This window comes from Hyla sarda, chromosome 10, assembly GCF_029499605.1.
Source record: "Hyla sarda isolate aHylSar1 chromosome 10, aHylSar1.hap1, whole genome shotgun sequence".
In the NCBI taxonomy this organism is placed as follows: Eukaryota; Metazoa; Chordata; class Amphibia; order Anura; family Hylidae; genus Hyla; species Hyla sarda.
The window spans coordinates 16362811-16387985 of record NC_079198.1 but is presented as its reverse complement, the minus strand read 5'-3'; the positions used below and the strand labels follow the sequence as shown (position 1 = coordinate 16387985).

The following is a 25175-nucleotide window of genomic DNA, read 5'->3' as shown; positions in this document are numbered from 1 at the left end:
CAGCTGGGGGAGGGGAAAACCACACGCTCCCATACCCCAGCCGGACCGGCGGTGAACTCCATTGACTTTAATGAGCCAACCGGAGTCAAAACAGGGACTTCCAGTCGGCTCATTTCTGGCCCGTATCCGGTTTTGTGACCGGACCTAAAACCGCAGTAAACTACGGGCCAGAAATGAGCCGACCGGGAGTCCCAGTTTGACTCAGGTTGGCTCATTAAAGTCAATGGAGTTTGGCGCCAGTCTGGCTGGGGTACGGGAGCGCACGGTTTTCCCCTCCCCCAGCCAGATCCGGCAGCCGTACACTCCAACCGCAGTGTGAATGCAGCTTAAGACCCTCAAATCCCAGCCCTACTAGGGGTGGGTACTTCGCATTATAGGGATCTAAGGGCTCGTTCACATTACCGTCTGCCCCCATTAATAAGTTTCCGTTAATCAATCCGGTTGACAATTTTTCAAACTGGTTTCAAACAGCCGTAAAAGAATCCAAATGATGTCAATGGGCTTTTTATTTATTTATTTATTTTTACAATCCTTTATCACCCGTTTGCTTACTATTCCGTTTTTTCTTTTTTTGATGGGGAAAAGACATTGCGTTCAGTATTTTTTTCTTCCATCAAAAATAACGGACTAGAAACAAAAAAAAAATAAAAACATTTAAACATTGGCGTCTATGCGTAACTAATTGAAAACGGATGAGACTTTAATATCTCGGTTTGCATCAGTTATTACTTTTGAACATGCTCAGAATAGTTTTTGACTTTGCACAGTTTTTTTTTCTTGGAATTTCAAAGTGAAACTTTATTCATAATGGAATGAAAAAGTTAAAAAATGTATACTTTCTTTTCTTAAAAAAAACAACCGGACATTATTTTTCAAAGCGTATACGGATTAAAAATTTGTACACACGTTTTGCTATAGTTTAGTCAGGATTTGAGGAGTTTTTTTTTTTTTTTTTTTTTTTAAATCAAAAACCTGATACGGGAACTGTATTGCAAAAACGTGGTGTGAACCCAGCCCAAGTCAAAATTTATGATCTCCAACCAACCTGTTGCTTTCCAGCTGTTGCAAAATCACAACTCCCAGTATTATGGTTTTGCAAAAGCTGGAGAACGATTGGGTTGAGACCATTCGAGATGAGCGAACTTACAGTAAATTTGATTCGTCACAAACTTCTCGGCTCGGCAGTTGATGACTTATCCTGCACAAATTAGTTCAGCCTTCAGGTGCTCCGGTGGGCTGGAAAAGGTGGATACATTCCTAGGAAAGAGTCTCCTAGGACTGTATCCACCTTTTCCAGCCCACCGGAGCACCGGAAAGCTGAACTAATTTATGCAGGAAAAGTCATCAACTGCCGAGCCGAGAAGTTCATGACGAATCGAATTTACTGTAAGTTCGCTCATCTCTAGAGACTGTCACTGCCCATGCACACTATGGAATTTCCAATAAAAATTTTGCTTCAAAATTCCAGTACAACAGAATTCCATTGCGGTCGATGGGATTCCTCTGCCCAGTGCACACTATGGAATGTCAGCGGCTGAGCTTTCTGCCACAAGAATGAACACGTTCAATTGGAGTTGTAGTTTGAGACCACGGAAATAATGTCATTTAACATACAAAAGTGTTCATGCTTAACATCTGAGTCAGTGTTTCCCCAACCAGGGTGCCTCCAGCTGTTTCAAAACTACAACTCCCAGCATGCCCGGACAGCCGTTGGCTGTCCGGGCATGCTGGGAATTGTAGTTTTGCAACAGCTGGAGGCACTCTGGTTGGGGAAACACTGATCTGAGAAAATCCAGTAGATCCCCATCTTGTGCCTTTGCAGGAATACGTCACTGGAAGGAACGCTCCGGTCTCCTCCGCATTTGTCCCACTTGGTCTCTTCATAATCGCAGTCGTCTTTAGGATGCCCAGAATCAAATCAGAAACCACCAAGACCCAATTCCCTGTTTTTATCCCCTTAAAGGGGTACTCCACTGGAAAACATTTTTCTTTTAAATCAACTGGTGCCAGAAAGTTAAACAGATTTGTAAATTACTTCTATTAAAAAAAAAAAAAATCCCAATCCTTCCAGTACTTATCAGCTGCTGTATAATACACAGGAAGTTCTTTTCTTTTTGAATTTCCTTTGTCTGACCACAAGTGCTCTCTGCTGACACCTCTGTCCACTTCAGGAACTGTTCAGAGCAAAAGAGGTTTGCTATAGGGATTTGCTTCTACTCTGGACAGTTCCTGACATGGCCAGAGGTGTCAGCAGAGAGCACTGTGGTCAGACAGAAAGGAAATTCAAAAAGAAAAGAGCTTCCTGTGGCGCATACAGCAGCTGATAAGTACTGGAAGGATTGTTTTTTTTTTTTTTTTTTTTTTTTTTTATAGAAGTAATTGGCAAATCTGTTTAACTTTTAGGCGCCAGTTGATTTAAAAGAAAATGTTTTTCCAGTGGAGTACCCCTTTAACCACATCTCCACCTCAGGGAGCACAGCGCCCTTGTATTAAAAGTTACATTCAGCGATCAGGTTACAAATTTCACAGCTTCCTGCCAAATGGCTGAAACGCCTGAACGCTCCCACATGGAGAACTGTGTACACGGTGTGCCAGGTGAGAAACAGGGGAAGAAGAAGTGTTATACTCAGGCGATGTATGACCACCACTAGTGACTACAAGAAGAGAGAAACTCAAACACCGCACACTGGAAACTGTTGTATAGTTCTATCAGTGTATGAATGTGTCTCTGTAGTTTTACCTATTCATAGGGTTACATCACCAATTCTGTATAAAGGATCATTGTTCTGCATTGAATGCAGCTTTTTCTGCTTTTACCTACAGAACCTGTTCGGTTACATGAACCTCTGCTTCTTCTACTTGGCCCACGAGGAGTCGGGCACGTAAGAAATAGGTTGATACTAGTGCTGGGCGATATGACCAAAAAGTAGTATCACGGTATTTATTTATTTTTTACATTGAGAGACTTGCATTGAGGTGGCGTAGCGGAACTAAGGCACTAAATGATCTGAACACTGGGGCAGTGGAGTACCCTTTTAAATAGATGTAACAAACAACCCTACAGCCTCCAGCTGTTGCAAAACTACAACTCCCAGCATGTTGGACTATATAGTAGTGTATAGTATAGGTCAGTGTTTCCCAGCCGTTGGCTGTCCGGGCATGCTGGGAGTTGTAGTTTTGCAACAGCTGGAGGGCCGCAACAGCTGGAGGGCCAACTGTAGGTATAGTATATTATACAGACCCCTGTCCATCCCAGAACCCTGACTCACCTTCCCAGTTGCTGCAGGGACCGTCCGGGGAGGGTGGTCCGGGCCATCCATCCTTCCTGTAGTGTCCGGCGGCATTCCGGGTGGAGGGTGAACCGGTCCGGGCTGTCCTTCTCCGGCGGTCATCTTCTCCACTCCGGGCAGGCTCCGGCCTAGTACGCTGCATAGACGCCGCTGCGCAGTGACGCCCATGCGCAGCGACGCACCTGACGTCACGGCGTCTATGCAGCATACTAGGCCGGAGCCTGCCCTGAGTGGAGAAGATGACCGCCGGAGAAGAAGGACAGCCTGGACCGGTTCACTTTTCACCCGGAATGCCGCCGGACACTACAGGAAGGAAGGAAGGAAGGATGGATGGCCCGGACCACCCCCATTACGGGTAAGTTACATTTTTTTATTGACTCGGAGGGTGGGGGAGGGGCCCGACCGGTATAGCACTATGGGCAAAAATCCATACCGGTATACCGCCCAGCATCACGGTGGGGGGTGCAACGCGGTGCGGTAGGTTGGGGGTGCGGTGCGGCGGGTCGGAGGGGGTGGCGGTCGCGGTCCGGTGGGGGCGGTGCGGGGGGCATTATCGGCAAGGTAATTGCCGATACCAATAATGCCCAAAATTGTGATTATCGGCTGATAATATCGGCCATACCGATAATCGGTCGATCCCTACCGTACGGAACCATATAGAAAACCGTATGCATTGACTCTCCATTGAAAACCGTATGCCAAAATATGCATCCGGTTGTGTCCGTTTTGCATCCTGTACGGTTTTGTCAGTTTATTTTCCCCCATACCCAAAACCATAGCCTACCACTGTTTTTGGTCTGGGTGAAAAACTATTGAAACGTATACGTCAATGGGAACCGTATGTGTGTATGGTTCCATCTAGTTTTCAGGGTTTTTTTTTCTTGGAATTTCAATCAAACAAGTGAAACTTTATTCATAATGGAATGAAAAGTTAAAAACGTAACCGGACATCATTTTTTAAACTGTATACGGATTAAGATTTGTACACACGTTTGGTCCAGTTTTGAGGAATCCGTTTATCGAAAACATGATACGGGAACTGTATTGCAAAAACGTGGTGTGAACCCAGCCTAAGTGAAATCTTACAGAGGCATCACTAGATCTACTCTGATGGGAAGGGACAACATATTATGGGGAACAGAAGGATCTAAAGGTGGCCATGCATATAGTATTCGGCTGAACTCACCAGGGCTAGCTGACTATCTTATGTTTATTGGGCGACTCAGACTCTCACAAAAGCAGAAGAGAAAAGCAGTATTGGGCAGATGAACTTTAATGCCCAATCTTTTTTGTTGGAAGATAAGTCGCCGTCAGAGCTGTCTGGCAGCAGCTTACTCCACTTTTAAAGGGGCTATCCAGGAATAGAAAAACCAGAGCTAGTTTCTTCCAAAAACAGTGCCACCCCTGTCTTCTAGTTATGAGTGGTATTACAACTTGCCTCCATTCACATTAATGGAAATGAGCTGCAATACTGCACCCTACCTGAGTACAAGAGTGGCGCTGTTTTTGAAAGACCTTCGCTTTAGTTTCCTAGCTCTGGACAACCCCTTTAAAAGGAGAACTGCAGTGTTATACACTTATCCCTTACTGCCCCCGCAATCTACCATACGGGGACTCCGCATTGCCACAGCTCTGCGCGGCTAATGCGCATGTCGAAGACACGCCCCCTCCATACGGCTAAATGGGAGTGGCGGAGATGCATGAACGCTGCATCTCCGCCTCTCCCATAGAGATAAATGGAGGGGGGGGGTGTCGGCCGCAGCATGATGCTGCGGCCGACATGCCTCTTGCACGGGAGAGCCACGGCAGAGCTGGGGCCCTGTACAGGAGATTGTAGGTGGGTCCCCAGTGATCAGACCCCTCGCGATCAGACACTTATCCCCTATCCTGCGAATGACCTTTAACTCTGAGAACACAAGCACGCTTAAAACGAGCTAAACATGCAAGTGAATAAAATATGGAGAACAGAAGTGCTTGACAGCTAATGAAGGGATGAGGAGATCGATCAGGATGTAACAGGATCTAAAGTGTATAACACCCTTAGGGAACATGCACACTGGAGATTCCAAGGGTGGGCAGCGACAAGGCACTAGGACCAAGAAGAAATGATTGGCCCCCATAGACTGCAATACATTCTGCTCCGTATTCTGCTGCTGAAATGCTGTAATGTGCCCAGTGTAGTGGAATCCAATTAACAATGGGATTCCAGAATTTCCAAGTAGAATTACGCTCAGAAATTCAGTTTTTTGATCTCCAGTTTTTGCAAAACCACAACTCTCAGCATGCCTTCAGCTGCCAGGGCATGCTGGAAGTTGTAGTTTTGCAACAGCTAAAAAGCCACTGGTTGGTGTTGATCACAAATTTACAGACTTAAAGGGGTACTCCCGTGGAAAATTTTTTTTTTTTTTTTTTTTAAATCAACTGGTGCCAGAAACTTAAACAGATTTGTAAATTACTTCTATTAAAAAAATCTTAATCCTTCCAGTACATTTTAGGGGCTGTATACTACAGAGGAAATGCTCATCTTTTAGATTTCTCTGATGTCATGACCACAGTGCTCTCTGCTGCCCATTTTAGGAACTGTCCAGAGCAGCTATCTTTGCTATGGGGATTTTCCTCCTGATCTGGACAGTTCCTAAAATGGACAGCAGAGGTCTGCAGAGAGCACTGTGGTAGTGACATCAGAGAATTCTAAAAAGATAAGCATTTCCTCTGTAGTATACAGCCCCTAATAAGTACTGGAAGGATTAAGATTTTTTTAATAGAAGTAACTTACAAATCTGTTTAATTTTCTGGCACCAGTTGATTAAATAAATAAATAAATAAAAAAGGAGTACCCCTTTAAGCTAGGTCCATGACATTGTGGGCCCTCAGACGCACTGGAATTTCCAAGCAAAATTTCTCAGTTCAGAGACTCCTTGGTGTGCATGGGCCCTTAGAGTTCATATACATGGCTGTATTTCGGAGCTGTATCACATAGATAAGCGGCCGTAGCCTAAGGGTCCATATTGTACTGAAGGGAGTCTCATAGGTATATGAATTGCCTATGGGTGTGTTATCGCTTCACGGAATCTGTGCACGTGGTACTGTTATGTGTATGAGCCCTTAGGCTTCAAAATCTCAGTATTAAAACTGGCTGGGTGTGTATAGGATAGATTAACATTTTGAGCTCAGTTACCTTAAATCTCTTGTCCTGCAGGACTTTCTTTATAGCCACCATCTCTCCACAGTCCACGAGCCTTGCCTGGTACACCACTCCGAAGGAGCCATTACCAATGACTTTGATGTCCGTGTAGGACACTTCCTGCGGACGATCTGGCCCCTGACCTGGAGTGGCCACAACTGTGGTCACTTTACCATTGTCCCCTAGAAAAGAAAAAAAAAATAAGCAACTTGACCAGGGTCCCTACCCATAATTAACAGATTTACTAAAGCCAATTTAACATTAAAGTCAGACATCCCCAGACTAAGGGCCCTATTAGGCAGCCTGATCCAGTCTGGGAGCAAGAACCAATCTCCACTATTACACGGGGAGATGTGCAGCTATATACAGATTGTTGGCAAATCGGGATGTTCTGAACTGCTGAAAAGCAAACAGCTGATTAGCGCTGTAAATAGAGTCCTAACACTGAGCATAAAGATATGTCCTTTATATATGGATTAGATTTAGAATTTGCAAGATGCTGCTCAAAGACTGGTAATAAAATATATCTTTAACCATCTTGTACTAATCCCAAGTTATATCCTGTATTATACTCCAGAGCTGTACTCACTATTCTGCTGGTGAGGTCACTGTGTACATACATTACTTATCCTGTACTGATCCTGAGTTATATCCTGTATTATACTCCAGAGCTGTACTCACTATTCTGCTGGTGGAGTCACTGTGTACATACATTACATTACTTATCCTGTACTGATCCTGAGTTATATCCTGTATTATACTCCAGAGCTGCACTCACTATTCTGCTGGTGAGGTCACTGTGTATATACATTACATTACTTATCCTGTACTGATCCTGAGTTATATCCTGTATTATACTCCAGAGCTGTACTCACTATTCTGCTGGTGAGGTCACTGTGTACATACATTACTTATCCTGTACTGATCCTGAGTTATATCCTGCATTATACTCCAGAGCTGTACTCACTATTCTGCTGGTGAGGTCACTGTGTATATACATTACATTACTTATCCTGTACTGATCCTGAGTTATATCCTGTAATATACTCCAGAGCTGTACTCACTATTCTGCTGGTGAGGTCACTATGTACATACATTACATTACTTATCCTGTACTGATCCAGAGTTATATCCTGTTTTATACTCCAGAGCTGTACTCACTATTCTGCTGGTTGTTCTTCCTGACAGACACCTATAACAGCTTTGGTGATCTGTAATAACGCAGTGGAAATAACTTTCCCTACATCTCTACAGAGTACAGAATAATAGTGCAGATCACCACAAGCTTTGTGCAGATGAGACCAGCAAGGAATGCTGGGCGACTTCTGCATTGAAACCTGCAGAATTTTAAAGGTGTTCTATATCCAAACAAAATGTATCCCTACCTACAGGATAAAGGATAAGCATTTCATCACTGCAGTCCGACAGCTGAGACCCCTTTAAATATTTCCCTGAATTTTACTACATGATCAGCACAATATATCTGATCTGAATTATGTATGTTGTGTATAAATGCATGGTTACCGGATTAGTTGCCCATATAATTTCCAGATAAGTAAAGTCATTTGCTTTTTTTGTTCGTGTGGGAGAGAGGGCTAGGGGGATGTTTATGTTCCTCCTGTCATTTACCCAATGGAAGCTCATGAAAGCCTCCAGTCAGGAATGGCTGACAGCAGAGAACAATCGCCAACAAATCAGAGATGCTATTATTTATTGCCCTTTAAATCTTCTTGGACGCCGTCCATCTCCAGGGCACCATCTACCTTTGCATTACCCAATCTATGTTCCCCTCCCTCGGTACAGCCTGCGGCAGAGCAAGTTTTATAAATATCTCTAGCCAAAAATAAAATGGGAGAAGTGATGCAAGAAAATAATTAAAAGGCGAGATCGCCGGACAAGAAGTCACAGAACGATCTTCTGGTGAACCTGTGGCGTGTCAGCTGATGCAAACCTAGGACTCCTAACATGATAGGAGTAGTAGTTCTGAACCTGCTACCAGAGCCACCGGTTTACTGCATGTCTACATCCAACCCCACACTAAGCATGTCCAGAGCAAACCCTTCTAGACCATGTCCACACAGCGGATTTCTGAGTGGAAATATTCCACATGGAAATTCCACTGCAGCAGCGTCCCATTCATTTCAATTGGATTCTGCTGCACTGTGCACACGGCGAAATTTCCAAGACAGATGTTTCTGCCACAGAAAATCCTGATTTCTGGCATCCGCAGAAAGGTCTTACAGGTTCAGTTTTTCTGCGGATGCCAGAAATCAGGATTTTCTGCGGCAGAAAAACCTGTCTTGGGAATTTCGCCGTGCGCACAGTGTAGCAGAATCCCATTGAAATGGGACGCTGCTGCAGCAGAATGTCCATGTGGAATATTTGCGCTCAGAAATCTGCAGTGTGGACATGGTCTTTTAGGCTCTGAAGTGCACTGTCTAAGGAGACGGCACATTTACAAGCCATCCTTGTGCCGCCACATGTAGTAAGTGTGCATAATGTCTACCGGTATTTTCTAGCGGACATTCCGCACATTTTGGGTCATGTGAATCCAGCTGCTGACCATCTCGCCTGCATTATAGTCGATCAGTAAGTAAAGTTATGTTTACACTGCTGATGCGCTCCAACCCGTTTGGCTTTTTTTTTGCGCTGAACGGACCGTGAACAGGACAGAACACAATACCACCTAAACCGACTGAGAAGAAAAAAAAACGATCGGACAGGAGATTTTTTTTTTTTTTTTTACTCCGCTCAACTCCCATCCTTCCAACATGCTGAGCGACAGAGCACCCTTTAGCGGAGCACAGTGGCAGTGTACACGTAGCCGAATACAGCACTGCGGTAACAAGTCAAGGGATGTTGTAAAAAGCTGTAAGGCTTGGTTAACACTATGGAATTTCCGACCGGAAATTCCGATGCAGCAGAACCCCAATGGGATTCCGCTACACAATGCACACTACAGAATTTCAGCGGCGGACGTTCCTCCACTGAAATTCAGCCAAAAGAACTAACTTGTTCATTTTTCAGGGGGAATCTGCTCAGCGGACATTGCTGTCTATGGGGGACGGCAATGTCCCCATATAAAACGTACTCAGCACTGGCTGCACTTTGAATGCTCTGGACGGAAAAAATTATGTCTGGAACTTCCGAGTGTGAACCTAGCCTAACTGCACCCATAAAAGTTTGGGGCCATGCTGTGCCACTGTAGGTGTCCAGTTTTTATAAAGAAGTTTTCATATGTGCCAGGCCCCACCAAATGTCAGTGTTGAAGTATTTCACCCTAGGTGCATCATATAATACTTAGGGGTCAGCCAGGACTGCGTGTCGCTATATAGGCTCCTCACATTGTGACAAGCAAATCGATAAAATTGGCTGTCCGGGCATTCTGGGAGTTGTAGTTTTGCAACAGCTGGAGGCACACTGGTCTAAGTGGAAAAGACTTAAAAGTGGTTGTCCAGGAAAAAAAAAAACTAATCTATAGATTAACTGGCTCCAGAAAGATAAAACAGATTTGTAAATTACTTCCATTAAAAAAATCTTAATCCTTTCAGTACTTAGGAGCTGCTGAAGTTGAGTTGTTTTCTTCCTAAGTGCTCTCTGATGACACCTCTCAGGAACTGTCCAGAGTAGAAGCAAATCTCCATAGCAAACCTCTTCTGCTCTGTGCAGTTCCCGAGACAAGCAGAGATGTCAGCAGAGAGCACTGTTGCCAGACGGAAAAGAACAACTTAACTTCAGCAGCTGATCATTATTGGAAGTATTAAGATTTTTTTTAATAGAAGTAATTTACAAATTGGTTTAACCTTCTGGAGCCTGTTGATTATATATTATTTTCCTGGAATATCCCTTTAAGATTCTGGTCAATAGGACAGCTAAGAATGTCGTAGACCCACATCCCCCCCCCCCCCCCCCACTCCTAGACAAAACAGCTGCAGAGTAATGGTTAATCGTAATCTCCATACATCTTTATGGGCGATTTGGGAGCAGTAGAAAACTCTCCTAATGCTTAGGTCTAGTACACAGCCCTGATCACGTGATCTGAATAAACTATATGGCAATGGGTCATCCATAACAGCAACAGGGGGCAAAGTTTAGGCTTTACGCACATGGCATTAGGGTCATATGTACACAGCATTTAGCTGGGAGGTGACCCATGGCCAATGGCCCTCCTCCTCTCTATACTGACATCAATGGCATCTTTGTAGTAGTAGCAGATATAGATATATAGAGAGAGAGATCTATATATCTATATATCTTTCTTACGGTCTGTTAGGCAACCCCAAGGTAAATGGGTATTCTAAAGCCATCCCCGGTATGCCATTACTTTATGCTCAGTAGGGAGCCGAGCTGGTATAGCACTACGTACCCTTTACATGGGCGTCCAGGTAACCCAGCCGGGTATGTAAGTGATGTTGGCTGCAGTTCTCTGTACAGCCTGAAGGCAGGGAGCCTGACACCTACGAACTAATCTTTGGGGGTATGTACAGACAGGTGGGATCTTCTGCGAGTTTGGATTTCGTCAACTTCAATGGAGTCTGTAGCGGCTAAACCCGCAATCTGGAAACTCGCAGAAGAAGATTCTCCCATGTGAACGTATCATGACTGTGGGTCAATTCTTTATGAGACCCAGTCAGCCAGGTTTGGTTGCTGACATCCCCTATAATGAGCGTTTCCCAAGCAGGGAGCCTTCAGCTATCACAAAACTACAATTCCCAGCATGCCCGGACAGCCTTCGGCTGTCCGGGCATGCTGGGAATTGTAGTTTTGCAACAGCCGAAGGCACCCTGCTTGGGAAACTCTGCTCTCTAAAAGGAGTAGTCCAGTAGTGAACAAGTGGTGAACAACTTATCCCCTATCCTAAGGATAGGGGATAAGTTGCAGATCGCGGGGGGTCCGACTGCTGGGGCCCCCTGCGATCTCCTGTACGGAGCCCCGACAGCCCGCACGAAGGGGGCGTGTCGACCTCCGCACGAAGCGGTGGCTGACACGCCCCCTCAATACAACTCTATGGCAGCGCCGGAGTGCTGCCTTCGGCAATCTCCGGCTCTGCCATAGAGATGTATTGAGGGGGCGTGTCGGCCACCGCTTCGTGCGGGGGTCGACACCCGCTATCTGGCCGGAGAGCCTGGCCCCCGTACAGAGAGATCGCAGGGGGCCCCAGCGGTCGGACCCCCTGCGATCTCAAACTTATCCCCTATTCTTAGGATAGGGGATAAGTTTTTCACCACTGGACTACCCCTCTAAGACTGCCCTTTGGGGATAACCATTTTTTTCTTTTTTGCCGACATGCACCCTTCACACACTCTGTTTTTGCGGGTTTTCTGCTGCATATTTGAATGGGGGCAGGCTCTTCTCGGCTATCCGCAGCAGATTTTCCACTGAGGAATTTATGCTGCGGAAAATCCGCCACAAGCCCCATTGAAGTCAGTAGGGACTGCGGCGGACTTTCCACAACGTAAATTCGCCAAGGAAAATATGCTATGGACAGCCAAGAAGAGCCCGCCCCCTTTCAAATACGCAGCGGAAAACCCGTAAGAACAAATAGCATGTGAACACACCATTATAGCTTTTTTTTCCCTTTTATTACTTTTTTGTGACTGTTCCGTAAACAGGCAATTGCTTGATATGGCTCCCGCCATTTGCTTTTTTGCTGGAAACGTGTGAAAAAGTTTGAATAAAGAACGAGTGAGTGCTATAATACACCCTTGATTGGTGAAGGGGGGGGGTCTAAGATCAGGGTATGTTCACATTGCAGAATCTCCGTTCGTGGAGATTCCACCAGGAGGCTGCCGCCGAAAATACTTCAGCGGTAGGACCGCGCGGCACTGCGCCATCACCATTAACGGCTATGTATTGTTCTCGGACTTCCGCGCAAAGAACGAACGCGTTCTTTCTTAGCGCGGAACAATTTCACCGGCGGAATTGTCCGCCGCTGAAATTCCGCAGTGTGAACGGGTCTTGCGGAAACCCATTCACACTGAAGTTTATGTTCACAGCACGTAAATCTGTTCGCGGAATTGCGCGGGAATTACGTAGTGTGAACATCCCCTTGGACATGTTCAGAGACTGATGTGATCAGAGGAGGTTTTCTAGTAGTACCATGAAAAGTCTACGGAACTTCCAGAGATCACATGGGAGGCCATTAATTGGTACCCTTTAACAATACCCATTTTAAGGGCGTGTTTACACAAGTAGTATCCTGCACATATCTGAGGCACATGATTTGAAGCTGCAGATTTGAAGCTGTGTTCAGTCATTTAGATGACAATGAACATTTTCATAAAAATTGCATCAAATATCTGCAGTATACTGTACGTTCTAGTTTAAACATTTAATGTACATCCACTAAGAGAAGAGGATAACCAGGCGTCCACCAGGTTGGGTATATAGCCAATGGACATGATTGTACTGAAATTAACCCTTTGTGTGCATGTATGGTTCTGTTTACAATGAACTGTCCCATCAGGATTTAGACTGGGAATAGAGCACAATGACCAATATAATTAAAAAGATTTAAAAAAAAATAATAATTATAAATAAAGAAAAATCCTTGGTGGTCTCCAGTCTGTGGTTTCCCAGTTGTTGCGCCCAAGGCTTTCAGGGCTTTGGAGTTGTAGTTTTGCAACGGCTGGAGGTCCACAGTTGAGACCATTAGAATAGAAGTAAAATATGATTGATTTAGGGTGGGGGGGCAGGGGGTTTGTTGACTGGTAGATCCGTCAGAATAATGCGACTGTCACGCACTTGCACATCACCCCCCCCCCCCTTCATTGTCCATGGGAGCGCCAGCTATAGCTTGACACCTGTGTCCTGCCCATACAGCTAAATGGAGCAGATTCATAGATGTCTGTGTGGGACCCCTAGTCTTGTGTCCAACAACAAAGGAACCCCACCAACGAGACTAATCCCTACCTTGCAGACAGGTGATGAGTTATATGTGGCATTAGAATCATCACAATCTGTTTAGATCAGTCAGAGTGTAGTGGAATAAAAATAAAAAAAATAAAAAAACTCGACAGACCTAAATTAAAGGAGATATCCAGTGCTGGAAATCGTATCCCCTATCCCAAGGGGCCCCGACAGCCCGCGGGAAGGGGGTGTGTTGACCACTGCACAAAGCAGTGGGAATTGTAGTTTTGCAACAGCCGAAGGCACCCTGCTTGGGAAACTCTGCTCTCTAAAAGGAGTAGTCCAGTAGTGAACAAGTGGTGAACAACTTATCCCCTATCCTAAGGATAGGGGATAAGTTGCAGATCGTGGGGGGTCCGACCGCTGGGCCCCTTGCGATCTCCTGTACGGAGCCCCGACAGCCCGCGGGAAGGGGGCGTGTCGACCTCCGCACGAAGCGGTGGCTGACACGCCCCCTCAATACAACTCTATGGCAGAGGCGGAGCGCTGCCTTCGGCAATCTCCGGCTCTGCCATAGTGATGTATTGAGGGGGCGTGTCTGCTGCCGCTTCGTGCGGGGGTCGATACCCGCTATCTGGCCAGCGAGCCGGGGGCCCCAGCGATCTAACCCCCTGCGATCTGAAACTTATCAAAAGGGGCACTCCAGCGTTAAACATATCCTTTCCACAGATGTTTGACCCCCTAATATCTTCGGAAGGGGGCATCATCTCTTTGCACATGGGGGGGGGGGGCTGTCACGCACACTATATATTCTCTATGGCAGCCCCAGAGAAACACGAGTGCTGTACCGGTGTATCTCCGAAGCTCCCACAGACCGTGCATTAAACGTGTGCAGACCCCCCCCCCCCCCACTCCATGTAGTTGAGATATTCTGGAGACACTTCTCTCCCTATCCCAGTGTATTGCAAAACTACAACACCCAGCATGCCCGGACACCCTAAGCTGAAGGCACACTGGTTGGGAAACACTGCCCTATCCTATGGAAAAAGGTATACATCAATGTTGTAGCACTCTAATTTTAGTAAAAAGGAGGGCTACACTCTAGGGTAACCAGGTAAAGCCCCCCTCATTAATTCGGTCAGAGTGAAGCCCTTCCCTTTTACTAAAATTAAAGGAGTACTCCAGCCTTTAACAACACATCCCTTTTCCACACGTTGGGAGTTGTAGCTTTGCAACCCTGCTTTGGAAACCGTTGTATGCTGTGGACAGGGGATACCTTATTAAACGTTGGAGTACTCCTTTAATGTTCGTAAAAGAGGGGCTTCACCCTTGCTAATAAAAGCAGGGCTCTGCTTGGTTACCTGCGATATACAGCAGTGACCTCCAACCTGAGGCTGTTGTAAAACTACAACTCCCAGCATGCTTGAAGTTGTAATTTTGCACCAGCTGTGGAGTCACAAGCTATAAACCGGTGTTCCCCAACTAGGGTGCCTCCAGCTGTTGCAAGACTGCAACTCCCAGCATGCTTGAAGTTGTAACTTTGCATCAGCTGTGGAGTCACAAGCTATAGACCCGTGTTCCCCAACTAGGGTGCCTCCAGCTGTTGCAAAGTTACAACTTCACCATACTTGAAGTTGTAATTTTGCACCAACTGTGGAGTCACAAGCTGTGAATCTGTGTTCCCCAACTAGGGTGCCTCCAGCTGTTGCAAAACTACAACTCCCAGTATGCCCGGACAGCCGAAGGCTGTCCGGGCATGCTGGGAGTTGTAGTTTTGAAACAGCGGTCAATATACAGGGGCTCTGCCTGGTTACCCTTGATGTACAGCAGTGACCTCCAACATGAGGCTTTGCCGCCGCCGCAAAACTACAACTCCCAGCGCTTTATTTATATATTTTTTATTTTTTTTGCGCAAAAAACACTCTTTTCCAGGAATCGCTTTGTCCTGAAAATGACGTATCGGTGCCATGGCAATGCCAACCTTGCCGCCCAGGCCTTGGCTCCATCCAGGCATCAGTCTATGGGATAAGGGGCAACTTTCCTACACTTAACTCTTCGCACACCGATTTCCTACCAGGATTGAGGATTGTAATCTCCAGGCTATTACACACGTCACGTGTTACACAATGACAGTATAAAGCACGGACACCCCCCAGTATACAACTACTTCCAGTCCCGGCCGCCATGTTTTTTTCCTCCTCCTCCACCCCCCTCGGAGAGCCTCGGATACTCACTGCCCAGTTTGATGGCGCTGAAGCCCGCGGGCACAGAAGAGGCGCCCCCCGTAGCTCCTCCGGGACCCTTCCCAGCTCCAGACGGAACTTGGTCACCGAAGACGTCGCTCCGGGTCCGGTTGACGCCGCTCATGCTGAGGAGCGAAGCGTACAGACGCTGAATGGTGGCCGGGCTCCGGCGGCTCCCTCCCCGCGGCCGCCACACACACTCAGCCCCCGGGGCTCCAGGCCGCTGCTTCCTAGAGCTCTCTGGGAAACGGAGTCCGTAACTTCCTTCTATCCAATCACAGGAAACACCTCACAGGACCACAATACCCGGCGTGCCCCGCGGCTGGCGAGAGAGAGGGGGGGGGGGGGTTAGGTATGAAAGCGAGGACTGTGGGCGCAAAGCACGCCGGGAGCCCGAGTGCACGTACGCCTATAAAGAAGGTGACAAAATGTAACTACAAATCCCAGGATGCTTAGAGGGAAAGATTAAAAAGAAGGACGTACGCGTGCGCAGTGCGTGCCGGGAAAGAAAAAAAAAAAAAGAATACGTAGGCGTCATGACGGCGGAAGTGGAGTTAACTGCAATGAACTACAAAGGCCAGAAGACATTGCGGCAGACAAAGAACTATGTAAAAAATGAATTCCAGTGACGCTCGGAACAAGTTTAGACAACAAATGGGCGTGGGTGGCGATGACGTAGTAGATGGGCAGGGCCAGGGCCGCCATTGTTGTTAAGGGCGGAAAGGTAACTTGAAAGCAAACGCGGGAAACAATAGGGTCATTAAAAAAACCCGGCTCAAACTGGTTCAGGAAGACTGAATATAGCAATAAAGTGATTGTGCTGAAGAACTAAGGCTGCATTCACATCCCGTTTTTGCAATACGGTTCCCGTATCAGTTTTTTTGTAAAAAACGTATATCTCAAAACCGGACCAAACCGTATATACCTCTGTACAGTTTTAAACCGTATACGGTTTGAAAACGGATGTCTGGTTGAATACGGTTTAATACGTTTTTTTTTTTTTGGGGGGGGGGGGGGGGGGAACTGATACGGTTTTATGTTTGTCCTTAATCAAATAAAGTTCTTCTTGTTCTATTTGTGGGAAGAACTTTCGCATGTGCAAACTCCATAACCGTATTGTGCAAACCGGATGAAACCGTACGCACATTCGGTTCTGTACGGTTCCCACTGACCACCATTTAAAAAAAAACTTATTACATGTTGTATCCGGTTTTTCACCCGGAGATAAAACCGTAGTAGACTACGGTTTTGTGTACGGGAAAAAAAACGGATGAAACCGTAAATGATGCACAACGTACACCACTGGATGCTACGGCTGACATACGGTTTGCAATTACACTGAAACCGGATATGGGAACCGTATTGCAAAAACGAGACGTGAATGCAGCCCAACACCTTCTCTGCTCACTTTACTGACAATAACACTTCAAGTCTGGAAATCCATGTACAAAGACTCCATGGGGGAGATTTATCAAAAAATGTGCAGAAGAAACGTTGACCAGTTGCCCATAGCAACCAGATTGCATCTTTCATTTTTCAAAGGCCTTGTTAGGATGAAAGAAGCGATCTGATTGGTTCATATGGGCAACTGAAAGTTTTTCTCTGCACTGGTTTGATAGATTTCCCCCCCCCCCCCCCCCGGTGTACGGTTGTTGTAGTGAAACTGATACAAAACCATATTGCTAAATCGTGATGTGAATGTAGCCTTAGTGTCGATTACAACCTTTGATATATCTAAGGAGATCCTCTGAGTGTCCGCCATCTTAGCACGTCTGCAGGTTGTATAAAAGCTCGGAGATCCTACCACACTACACACAGCTACAGTATAAAGAGGAGCGTTTCCAGCACACAAGGGGGTTTGGCGGAAAAGGTGAAACAAACCTAAACAAGTTACATTGTGTGATGTCTGTAGGGGATTCTACAGCGGAACTTCAGACCAATGCTGAACCACTTGATACAGACATCTTCCCCTCTGTATTTCCTGTTTCACTTCCTTTCATTCTATTACGTATCACTGCACTTAACTACAACAATACCATTCTGATGTATAACCTCTAAAACTATTCTATACATTTGAGTTATATCCTGTATTATACTCCAGAGCTGTACTCACTATTCTGCTGGTGAGGTCACTGTGTACATACATTACATTACTTATCCTGTACTGATCCTGAGTTATATCCTGTATTATACTCCAGAGCTGTACTCACTATTCTGCTGGTGAGGTCACTGTGTACATACATTACATTACTTATCCTGTACTGATCCTGAGTTATATCCTGTATTGTACTCCAGAGCTGTACTCACTATTCTGCTGGTGAGGTCACTGTGTACATACATTACATTACTTATCCTGTACTGATCCTGAGTTGTATCCTGTATTATACTCCAGAGCTGTACTCACTATTCTGCTGGTGAGGTCACTGTGTACATACATTACTTATCCTGTACTGATCCTGAGTTATATCCTGTATTATACTCCAGAGCTGTACTCACTATTCTGCTGGTGAGGTCACTGTGTATATACATTACATTACTTATCCTGTACTGATCCTGAGTCATATCCTGTATTATACTCCAGAGCTGTACTCACTATTCTGCTGGTGAGGTCACTGTGTACATACATTACATTACTTATCCTGTACTGATCCTGAGTTATATCCTGTATTTTACTCCAGAGCCGTACTCACTATTCTGCTGGTGAGGTCACTGTGTACATACATTACATTACCTATCCTGTACTGATCCTGAGTTATATCCTGTATTATACTCCAGAGCTGTACTCACTATTCTGCTGGTGAGGTCACTGTGTATATACATTACTTATCCTGTACTGATCCTGAGTTATATCCTGTATTATACTCCAGAGCTGTACTCCCTATTCTGCTGGTGGGGTCACTGTGTACATACAGCTTAGAAAAAAGGATTTTATTATTTTATCTTTACTCATTATCTGCACATTGTGGCTTCTTGACAGCGAATGCCAAACAATGCTTTAAAGGCCTGAGAATACTCTGCAGCCATTGGCTGTCCGGGCATTGTAGTTGTGCGACATCTGGAGGTCCACAGTTTGTAGACCACTGCGGTAGAGAAAATTGTATGTACAGCATTAATGCTGACCCCTGCTGGAAAAACGTATAATTACAACCACGTATTGCTTGATTCACATCTATACGAATAAAATAAACTAAAAGCTGAATTTCCATTTATTCACAATCTATTCTTGACAAGTATTACACAGTAATGAGAGGTTACCCCTTCACACAAGGCTGGTTTATCCCCTATAACAGCACTGCAGAACTACAACTCCCATCATACCCTTACAGTTGTAATTCTCCAGCACCTAAAGTGTCACAGGTTGGAGACCACTGTCCTATAAGGGCCAATTGCAGGCTATCGTAGCATGCTAGGAGTTGTAGTTATACCACAGTCAGGCTACTTGAAAATCATTGTGTTACAGGTTTTCAGTAAATTTCTTTGTATCCCGGCTCGATCACACCCTTAAACACAAAACAATTGGCCTAAAAGATTAGGAGCCAAATCCCAGTCCTTATATTAATCTCTTAATGATAAGATTCCCTGCAAAATGTTCCCTCAGTCACTTATTACCTGTATAATCCCATCGCCTCCCATTGTCAAACCGTCCATTGTTCCCTCCATACACAGATAGTCAAATCCCCAGTTGCTGTCTTAGTCACGATGCCCCGCCATACAATGTTCTCAGCCACCACAATGGACTTTACCAGTAACTACGTAATCCTGATTCACGATAGAGTGCAGTAGTTACCGCAAAGTCTCTACATGAAATCCAACTTCTGTGATGTAGAAGACTACAGCATCCAGTCTTACCGCATCACTGGACATTTTTTCATTACAAACAAGAGTAAACTATGAATACTGCTGCCCCCTATGTGCAAGAAAATGGCTTCTATAATGCTGTCCTCCACATACAAAAATATAACTACTATAACACTGCCTCCAATGTACAACATAATAAATACTGCCCCTACATTAAAATGTAACTACTTTAATACTGCCTCCTATATACAAGAATATAACTACTATAATACTGCATAATATATATATATATATATATATATATATATACATACACACATATACACACACACACACACACACACACACACACACAAGAATATTACTACTTATATTCTTGTATATAGGAGGCAGTATTAAAGTAGTAATATTCTTGTGTGTGTATATATATATATATATATATATATATGCAGTATTATAGTAGTTATATTCTTGTATATAGGAGGCAGTATTAAACTACTATAATACTGCCTCCTATATACAAGAATATAACTACTATAATACTGCTCCTATATACAAGAATATACCGTAACTACTATAATACTGCTCCTATATACAAGAATATAACTGCTATAATACTGCCCCTATATACAAGAATATACCTGCTATAATACTGCCCCTATATACAAGAATATACCTGCTATAATACTGCCTCTATACACAAGAATATACCTCCTATAATACTGCTCCTAAATACAAGAATATACCTCCTATAATACTGCTCCTATATACAAGAATATACCTCCTATAATACTGCTCCTAAAAACAAGAATATAACTACTATAATACTGCTCCTATAAACAAGAATATAATTACTATAATACTGCTCATATATACAAGAATCTAACTACTATAATACTCCTAATATATACAAGACTATAACTGCTATAATACTGCCTCCTATATACAAGAATATAACTACTATAATACTGCTCCTATATACAAGAATATAACTACTATAATACTGCCTCCTATGTACAAGAATATACCTGCTATAATACTGCCCCTATATACAAGAATATACCTCCTATAATACTGCTCCTAATACAAGAATATACCTCCTATAATACTGCTCCTATAAACAAGAATATACCTCCTATAATACTGCTCCTAATACAAGAATATACCTCCTATAATACTGCTCCTATAAACAAGAATATAACTCCTATAATACTGCTCCTAGAAACAAGAATATAATTACTATAATACTGCTCATATATACAAGAATCTAACTACTATAATACTCCTAATATATACAAGACTATAACTGCTATAATACTGCCCCTATATACAAGAATATAACTGCTATAATACTGCCCCTATATACAAGAATATAACTACTATAATACTGCTCCTATATACAAGAAGTAGAGATGAGTGAACTTACAGTAAATTCGATTCGTCACGAACTTCTCGGCTCCGCAGTTGATGGCTTTTCCTGCATAAATTAGTTCAGCTTTCAGGTGCTCCGGTGGGCTGGAAAAGGTGGATACAGTCCTAGGAGACTCTTTCCTAGGACTGTATCCACCTTTTCCAGCCCACCGGAGCACCTGAAGGCTGAACTAATTTACGCAGGATAAGTCATCAATTGCCGAGCCGAGAAGTTTGTGACGAATCGAATTTACTGTAAGTTCGCTCATCTCTAACAAGAATATTACTACTATAATGCTGCCCCTATAAACAAGAATATAATTACTATAATACTGCTCCTATGTACAAGAATATAATCACTATAATACTGCCTCCTATATACAAGAATATAACTATTATAACACTGCTCCTATATACAAGAATATAACTACTATAATACTGTCTCCTATATACAAGAATATAACTGCTATAATACTGCTCCTATATACAAGAATATAACTGCTATAATACTGCTCCTATATACAAGAATATAACTACTATAATACTGCTCCTATATACAAGAATATAACTACTATAATACTGCTCCTATATACAAGAATATAACTACTATAATACTGCCCCTATATATACACAAGAATATAATTACTATAATACTGCTCCTATATACAAGAATATAACTACTATACTACTGTCTCCTATATACAAGAATATAACTACTATAATACTGCCCCTATAAACAAGAATATAACTACTATAATACTGCTCCTATATACAGGAATATAACTACTATAATACTGCTCCTATATACAAGAATATAACTACTATAATACTGCCCCTATATATACACACACACACAAGAATATAACTACTATAATACTGCTCCTATGTACTAAATATAATTCTGCTCCAAATAACACGAATATTAATACAATATTGGTTTCAATATTTTCAGAAATTAAGTGTAGTGAAGTGTGTCAGGCGAAACTAAAAGTAAAAGTCAAAAATAAAATTGTACAGGGGACAAGCTACATTTGGGGGGGGGGGGGGGTCCTATTTCCCATATACAAGGGGGCAACCTACCTTTGGGAAGAGGGGACTACCTACAGGCCTAAATACAGGGGACAAACAGCAAACTACCTACGAGGGGCAAGCTACCTACAGGGAGTGCTTTAAACAGTGGGCAAGCTACCTTTGGGGGGCCTCTATATACAAGGGCAAGCTACCTTCAGGCGGTCCAGAAGATAAAGTAGTAACTTTACCAATACCATTCTATTAGAGGGGAATTTAATAAATGTTTGACCATAAATGACCAATTTTCAAGTTGACCATTTTGTATGGCCCACGAATGAGGACATTAATATTTAAATGGTCATTGGTGGAAAAAATTTTTTATAAGGTTCCCCACTCCTGATTACATGGACTCTATGGTTCTAAAGGCCAAAAGGAGGTCCAGGGGTGTGGACATTTAAAAAAAAAAAAAAAACAACACTTGCCCAAGGGACTAAAACGGGAGCACAATCTACTTGTCCAGGCGTTTTTCCTCCTTGCAAAACAACAACTCTTATTTTTCCCCCTATCTACAGACCCATATGAGAGCTTGTTTTTTTGCGGGACCAATTGTACCTTGCAAAGACTCATTTTATTTTTCCGTAACATATGCTCTGAAACACAAAACCAAAAATATTGGTGAGGTGAAATTGAGGAAAAAAAAAAAATTATAATTTTGCTAATTTGTTGTTTTTTTTTTATGCCATTTACCTTTTGGTCAGGCTAACATGTTATTTTGATACTTTAGGTCAGCCTGATACCAAATATGTACAGTTTCCATCACATTTCACTAATTAAAAAAGATTCTGAACCCTTTTGAATATTTTTTTTTTTAAATTGTCATTTTCGGACCACTGTGTCTTATTTTTATTTTTTCGTATACCAGGCAGTATAAGGGCATATTTTTTGCACCATAATCTGTTTGTATCAGCACCAATCTGGTAATGATCTGACTTTAATTGCTTGTTACTTTTTTCTGGGATGTTATAAAAAAAATAATAATAATTCAGCAGCTGATAATTATTGGAAGGATTAAGATTTTTTAATAGAAGTAATTTACAAGTCTATTTAATTTTCTGGAGCCAGTTGATAAAAAAAAAAAAAATTCCTGGAATATCCCTTTAATGTGTTTCTTTTTAACTTTTATTAAACTTTTTTTGACACCTAGGGGACTTTTAGGAGGAATCATTAGATTCCTCATGCCGATCAATGTAGTTCAATTGAACTCCATTGATCTGTATGCTCTGCATTCCATTAATAAAGCATGGTCCAGCCAGGATCTATCAATGACAGACCCACGGACATCAGGGAACAAGAGTTAAGCCCTCCGCCTACCTCTACAGTGGATCGCCGCATGCCGGCCATTAGCAGCGCCCCCCGCGCTGAAATCAGATGGGGGGCCGCTGGTATAGAGCGGGCTCTAGTCAGAAGCCCGCTTCATACACCCTAAGCGCCAACGTACTTGTTGGGGGCTTTCAGGTCCGGCCTTACTTGCCTGAAGCAGGGATAGCGGCCTGAAAAATTCACTGATCCGGCGCCCAGAACTGCACGTCCCGGGCATCGGGCGATAGGATTTCCACACCCCTGAGGTCCAACATGCTGCGAGATGGGTGTATGTGGGTGTGCCAAACACAGTCCTACATGGCTTGTACCACATTTATGTGTTTTACACACTTTCTGCACCTCACTCAACAAGGCCTTGATGGCAAAAGGGGTGAGGTCTAATTGGGACAGGGGATGTGGTTAGAAGTGAAGCTACTTTTAGCCAAATTTCGACGTCAGCTCTGCTTCGCCCACAACATGTGAACCCAGCCTGACAGAACATCTATATATGTACCGATGGATCGGCTATTCAAAACCACTGCTGCAGCTGGGAAATGTCCTGCATCATCCTGTACGCTCACCACCCATGTGAGCTCTGTTATTTTTACTCCCATGATCCACTGGAGCGAGGTTGGTATCAGTTGTATAAGACAGAACAATGACCCCTCTATATCTTCTCACTCTACCTTAGAGAAGAAAAGTATGAAAGGAACGGGTGCTGACTAACACAAGGACCCCGTACGTCAAGCCCCTCTGAGGTTTGCATTAGTTAAAATAAAAAAATTATATATATTTTATATAATTTCCTTCGTAATATCTATTTTTCAATTAAAAAATATTCTACATCACTCTCCATTATACACTGGCCCTCAATTGCCTAGACCAGTGTTTCCCAACCAGGGTGCCTCCAGCTGTTGCAAAACTACAACTCCCAGCATGACCGGACAGCCTTCGGCTGTCCGGTCATGCTGGGAGTTGTAGTTTTGCAACAGCTGGAGGCACCCTGGTTGGGAAACACTGGCCTGGACCATTGTTTCCCCAAGCAGTGTGCCTCCAGCTTTTTCAAAATTACAATTCCCAGTGTGGTGTCGGGGTGTGAGGTGCAGGGTAGATGTTATGGCCCAAGGGGCAGATGGTATTAACCACTTCTTGTCGTGACGCCAGGGCGTGAATTAGCGTTAACCACCCGAAGGTAATACCGCTGATCCTGGGTTAGGCACGGGCAATGAAGACACCAATGCCAGATTAACCCCTTAAGGACCAGGCCCATGTTGGCCTTAAAGGGGTACTCCGCCCCTGGTATCTTATCCCCTATCCAAAGAATAGGGGATAAGATGTTAGATCGCCACGGTCCCGCTGCTGGGGACCCCGGGGATCGCCACTGCGGCACCCCGCCATCATTACTGCACAGAGCGAGTTCGCTCTGTGCGTAATGACGGGCGATACAGGGGCCGGAGCAGCGTGATGTCATGGCTCCGCCCCTCATGACATCACAGCCCGTCCCCTTAATGCAAGTCTATGGCAGGGGGCGTGACGACCGCCACGCCCCCTACCATAGACTTATATTGACGGGGGCGGGCCACGACGTCACGAGGGGCGGAGCCGTGATGTAACGATGCTCCGGTCCCTGTATTGCCCGTCATTACGTGCAGAGCGATCTCGCTCTGCGCTGTAATGATAGCGCGGTGCTGCAGCAGCGGGACCCCGGCGATCTGACATCTTATCCCCTATCCTTTGGATAGGGGATAAGATGTCTAGGGGCGCAGTACCCCTTTAAGGGCCAGACCGATTCAATTTTTGCATTTTCGTTGTTTCCTCCTCGCCTTCTAAAAATCATAACTCCTATATTTCCATCCACAGACCCATATGAGGGCTTGTTTTTTGCGTCACCAATTGTACATTGTAATGACATCACTAATTTTACCATAAAATGTACGGTGCAACCAAACAAATATTATGTATGTGGGAAAATTGAAAAGAAAACCCCAATTTTGCAAATTTTGGAAGGTTTTGTTTTCACGCTGTGCACTT

The 25175-nt window shown here is 44.1% G+C and overlaps 1 protein-coding gene and 1 long non-coding RNA gene across 4 annotated transcripts in view; one reads left to right on the top strand and one right to left on the bottom strand.

Annotated features, from left to right (window-relative positions):
- Positions 1 to 25175, top strand: part of LOC130293806 (uncharacterized) — a 103348-nt gene that overhangs the window by 49696 nt on the left and 28477 nt on the right. The gene's annotated exons all lie outside the window — the stretch shown is intronic.
- Positions 1 to 25175, bottom strand: part of GSK3A (glycogen synthase kinase 3 alpha) — a 39115-nt gene that overhangs the window by 9130 nt on the left and 4810 nt on the right. Inside the window, exons 1-2 of one of the 2 annotated variants that reach the window (XM_056542927.1) lie at positions 15558 to 15797; positions 6469 to 6656 (exon numbers count right to left, since the gene is read on the bottom strand). In XM_056542927.1, the coding sequence (XP_056398902.1) occupies positions 6469 to 6656; positions 15558 to 15690 (321 nt within the window). In that variant the 5' untranslated portion in view covers positions 15691 to 15797. Of the gene's footprint in view, positions 1 to 6468; positions 6657 to 15557; positions 15798 to 25175 lie in introns of those variants that run through there. The other variant, XM_056542928.1, reaches the window with a different exon arrangement.